Source organism: Penaeus japonicus, unplaced genomic scaffold (genome assembly GCF_977035675.1).
Source record: "Penaeus japonicus unplaced genomic scaffold, GWHDUDI00000001_assembly GWHDUDI00000015, whole genome shotgun sequence".
In the NCBI taxonomy this organism is placed as follows: domain Eukaryota; kingdom Metazoa; phylum Arthropoda; class Malacostraca; order Decapoda; family Penaeidae; genus Penaeus; species Penaeus japonicus.
This window is the reverse complement of record NW_028234417.1, coordinates 11519700-11524609: the sequence shown is the minus strand read 5'-3', so window position 1 is coordinate 11524609 and position 4910 is coordinate 11519700. Positions and strand designations below refer to the sequence as shown.

The window sequence follows — 4910 nt, the reverse complement described above, 5'->3', positions numbered from 1 at the left end:
GAGAGAGAGAGAGAGAGAGAGAGAGAGAGAGAGAGAGAGAGAGAGAGAGAGAGAGAGAGAGAGAGAGAGAGAGAGAATGTGTGTGTGTATGTGTGTGTAAGTAATTTCAACTAAACGAAATAACTTAATTTCCAGCGCCACTACATCTGGGAGAGAAATTAAAACAAATGAATGGTGAACTTGAAACCAATCAAACGGGAGAGTTATAAAGCTCGAAGTAAAATTGAAATAGATTCTCATGTGGAAATATCCGCTTCGTTTTGTGCAGGTAAGAGATAGAGAGTAATTACAAACAACTAGTGAACCGGGAGAGAGAGAAAGAGAGGAGTCAAAACTAATATATGGTACGCTAGACTCCCCCATAAAAGTTTTCTATGGCTGGAAATGAGAAAGTAGTTAGTAACAGGTTAATAGTATTAGAATTCAAACTCGTAGCCTCATGCTGTTTTTCTTCTCAATAATACTTTCCTGTATTTGGTGTCACCAGAGAGGACAGTGCGAGAAGTTGGGCGTAATAAATAGTGAACACGAGACTCATCAGGCGGGAGAGAGAAATTAGTTGAAAAAGATTCATTACAGAACTGCTTTTCCACATGCGAGGGAGATAAGCCTCAAAACAGCAAAATTCAGTCTCCCTTTTCCTCACAGACTCTCCTCTGTGATTTTTTCCGGCGTTGGTAGCAGCAAGAGGAAGAGCGAATAGTTAGGAGTAGCAAGTGGCGAGCTAGAGTCCCCCATGAAGGTTTTCTGTAGTTGGTGCCACCTAGCGGCCCGCGTCGCAAGGCTCCCTGCTTTATTCGCTTCACTCAAGGACGAAAAAATTACACTGATTTGCCTCGAATAGTCTGTGTGCAGGGATAAATATGGTGTAAGTGGTGGCAGGAACGATGTACATATGGTAAGGACCCGGGGATGTCCTGTGTTCGCGTGTAACGACAGTGGTGGGGGTGTGTAGAGCAGGGCAGGCCGTGGACGTGTATTGATTAGTTTCTTTGGGCGGCGCACAGGAACATGTAATATGGTGGGAATATGGTGAAGATCATGCACCAGGGAGGCCCAGGGATCCGTGGAGCTGGAGGTGTGTGTGGAGTGCATGTTCAGAGAGTGTGGCGATGGGGAGAGAGGCAGAGAAGTGATGAAGGGTAGATGGGGAGGGTTGATGGAGGAGGAGGAGGAGGAGGAGGAGGTGGTGGTGGTGGTGGTGGAGGGGGAAGAGGCCGCCACACACACACTTCAACTCGACCATGTGTCTCTCTCTCCCATTTCCTCGCTTTTTCCTTCACGCTCCTTCTTAAAGTTGAGGTGCCAGGCCTTCTCCAGGGGCATCCCAGGGTATGTGTGTTGGGCGAGTGTGCCCTCGGGTGCCAGGAGGGCGAGAGAGGTGGCCGAGTGAGGCACACAAGATTCCCTTGGCCAGAGGTCCCTCCTGGCCTGAAATTATGTCACTTGGGTGCTTGCTGGTGCTTTGGAAAAGAAATTCTGCATTGAGCCTTGGTGCTGGTGATGCTGCACAGTGCAAGGGCTTGGCCTGGTGTGCAAGAGGCATTGCCTTTTGATTAGTGAGAGCGTTTGTGTGGTGTTTATGAACAGTTGTTTTCTAGTGTGTTGCTAGTGTTAAAAATTATGAATGAAGAAGGAAAAAAGTACTTTGCGCAGTTTTATTTATTTTCCCTAAGTTTATATCTGTGTTATGGGTTCTTCAATGTACTTTTATTAATATCACACATTAGAATAGTCATGTCAACAAACTTAAATTATTTCATATACATGTAGCTTCTGTTACAGAATGGAAAAGTAGCATAGTCCTGCGTGATTTTTGTCTGTCGTTGCCAATTGTAGAGCAGTTTAATAATTCTGAGGTTACCTTTTTTTTTTTTGAATAGATATTCATACACTTAAATTGTTTAAATTTTGCTCCTCTCCAGCTTCATTTACATCATCTTATGTTTATATAAGGAATATTAATATTTACACAACATAGTGTTTGTGATACGCATTCAGATTCAGTGGAAGTGAAACTGTTATTAATTGCAGAAATATATGGAAGGTGATATGTTCGAAATTGTTGTTGCACCTATGGAAGTACAGTGTGTTTACTTCAGATACTGCTAGGAATAAAAGGTAATTTTGTTTGTTTCATTTTTATGATGTTGGACTATATCAGAGATAGCTAAAATACATATTACAAACAATATTTCAACAGCAGCTTAACTTTAATAATACTGATTCTCTAATATGCTGTTATTATCAGAATAGTTATATGATAAAAAAATGCCTGAGTTAGCTTTCAAAACGTAACAATTCTCTCGTTGAGTTCTCCCCAAATCAAGATGAAACTTGCTGTGATCTATAATAAATGGCCAGCATTCTGGAAGTAATTAAGTTTTAAGCCATTGCTGTGGCCACAAGCTTCATGATCGGGCAAAGAATGACATACCCCTATTATGTTTGTTTTGGCAAGATAGAGCTGGGAATGATTCCTTGTCTGAGGTTAAATCGCCTAGGCTGACGACAAGCTCTATCTTGGCAATATACATGGTGGAAGTTTGTTGGCCTTTTGCGGAGTGTTGACAGATATGGAGGCTGCAATTAACGCTAGGCCAACAGCAGATATGTGGGTGTCTTCTTAGTATTTACCTTATCATGTTAATCCCTCATTAATTTTGAATGTAGAGATATATTTGTTTGTCAAGTATTCTGCAAATATAAAAGATATGATAATTTCAACAATGTCTGAATGCTAATAATAGTTGTGCAAGAGCTTGTTGATATGAATATCTGATTAAGTACGTTTGGATATGTCTGAGATTTGTATAGTGAATATATCCACAATATTAAAGATTTATTTAGTATATACTTCATATCTGGATCATGTAGCATATCCATTTAGTGTCGGACAACAAAGAAAGAAAGATAATAAAAATATGGTCACTGAATCAGAAACATGATTCAGACAATATGTACTGTTTTGGTAATTGCTCTCCATATTGAACATAAACATTAAATAGACAAACTTTTTTAGAAAAGAAGAATAAAATGAGGTATCATTCGCATTTTGATCTGCGGATAAATCTACGTTAGCATGCCCATCTCAAAGAAGACCATATGCCAAAACTGGAAAGCGCAGTAGGTTTCCTGTAAGCAAAACTATATATATTTATTATTGTTATTATTATTATTATTATTATTATTATAATTATTATCATTATAATTATTATTTTTCTTTATGATCATTATCATCATCATCAAGTATTAGTGCTGATGCACATACATACTTTTATTACATTATGTCTAGCATGATATTTAGCAAAGACTCATGCTTGAATTTCAGGTATATGATGAAAGAGATTATGACATCATTAATTTTAATATATTAAGTCCTCTTGAAAGTTTAGATTTACAGATAAGGGCTTGATTGTTCCTATCAATGTTTTGATATTTCTGCACATGGCTGTTTCCCACTTGCAAACTTTTCTTTAAAATAGTGAAAGGTTTAATATTGTCTTGCTTCAACTTTATGAATATAGATTGTCTGATACCCACTCCTCTCTCTCTCTCTCTCATTCTCTCTCTCTCTCTCTCTCTCTCTCTCTCTCTCTCTCTCTCTCTCTCTCTCTCTCTCTCTCTCTCTCTCTCTCTCTCTCTCTCTCTCTCTCTCTCTCCTCTCTCATTCTCTCTCTCTCTCTCATTCTCTCTCTCTCTCTCATTCACTCTCTCACCTCTCTCCTCTCTTCCTCTCTTCTCTCTCTCTCTCTCTCTCTCTCCCTCTCTCTCTCTCTTCACTCTCTCTTCACCTCTCTCTACTCTCTCTCTCTCTCTCTCTCTCTCTCTCATTCACGGTCTCTCCTCCTCTCTCTCTCTCCTCATCCTCTTCTCTACTCGTCTCTCAACTCTCTCATTCGTCAGACTCTCTCTCCTCACTCTCATTCTCTCACCACCTCTCTCTAGTCTCTCTTCTCTCTCTCTCTCTCTCTCTCTCTCTCTCTCTCTCTCTCTCTCTCTCCTCAGCCTCATTCACTCTCTCTCACTCTCATTCACTGTCTCTCACTCTCCTTCTCTCTCTCTCTCCTCTCTACTCTCCTTCTCTCCTCTCTCTCTCGCACTCACTCACTCTCTCCACACTTCCACATCTCTCTCTCTCTCTATTCACTCCTTCCTCCCTTTCTCTCTCTCCTCTCGTCTACTCTACTCCTTCTCTCCTCTCTCTACTCTATCTCTTCCTACATTCCCACACGTCTCGTAGATCTCTCCTCTCTCTCCCTCCTCTCATCCACTCATTCTTCTCTCTATCTCACTCTCTCTTTTCTCTCCTCCTCTTTCTCTTTCTCTCTCTCTCTTTCTCTCACTCTCTCTTCTCTCTCTCTCTCTCTCTCCTCTCTCTAAACACTTCTCTCACTCTCATCTCTCTCTTTCTCTCTCCTCTCTTCTTCACGCTCTCTCATCTCTCATCTTCTCTCTCTCGCTCCATCACTCTCACTCTCTCTCTCTCTCTTCTCTCTCTCACTTCACCTCTCTCTTCTTCCTCATCTCTCTCCTCTCTCTCTCATCTCTCCTCTCTCCTCTCTCTCTTCTCATTCACTCTCTCTCTTTCTCTCTCTTCACTCTCTCTCTCTTTTTTCTCTCAATCTCTCTCTCTCTTTAAACCACTCTCTCTCCTCTCCTATTCACTCTCTCTCTCTCTCCCATTTTCTCTCCTCTCTCCTCTCTTCATTCACGTCTCTCTCACTCTCATTCCTCTCTATTCTTCACATTCTCTCTCTTTCTCCCTCTCTACAACAATCTGGGGCCTCGACTCTTCACCTCCCTCTCTTCTCTCCTCATTTCAACTCTCTCTACTTCTCTCTCTCTCACTCTCTTCTCTCATTCACTCTCTTCTCTCTCCTCTCTACTCTCTTCTCTCCTCATTCTAC

The 4910-nt window shown here is 41.2% G+C and overlaps 1 protein-coding gene across 5 annotated transcripts in view; it reads left to right on the top strand.

Annotated features, from left to right (window-relative positions):
- Positions 1-711: 711 nt before the first annotated feature.
- The window catches only part of LOC122251791 (uncharacterized), a 47447-nt gene continuing 43248 nt past the window's right edge, over positions 712-4910 (top strand). Inside the window, exon 1 of one of the 5 annotated variants that reach the window (XM_086544455.1) lies at positions 712-868. Coding sequence is in view for 1 of the 5 variants with exons in the window: in XM_086544454.1 (XP_086400580.1) it covers positions 1030-1078 (49 nt within the window). In the remaining 4 variants the exon portion in view is untranslated. Of the gene's footprint in view, positions 899-927; positions 1079-1201; positions 1333-2940; positions 3138-4910 lie in introns of those variants that run through there. The other 4 variants (XM_086544456.1, XM_086544454.1, XM_086544458.1 and 1 more) reach the window with 4 other exon arrangements.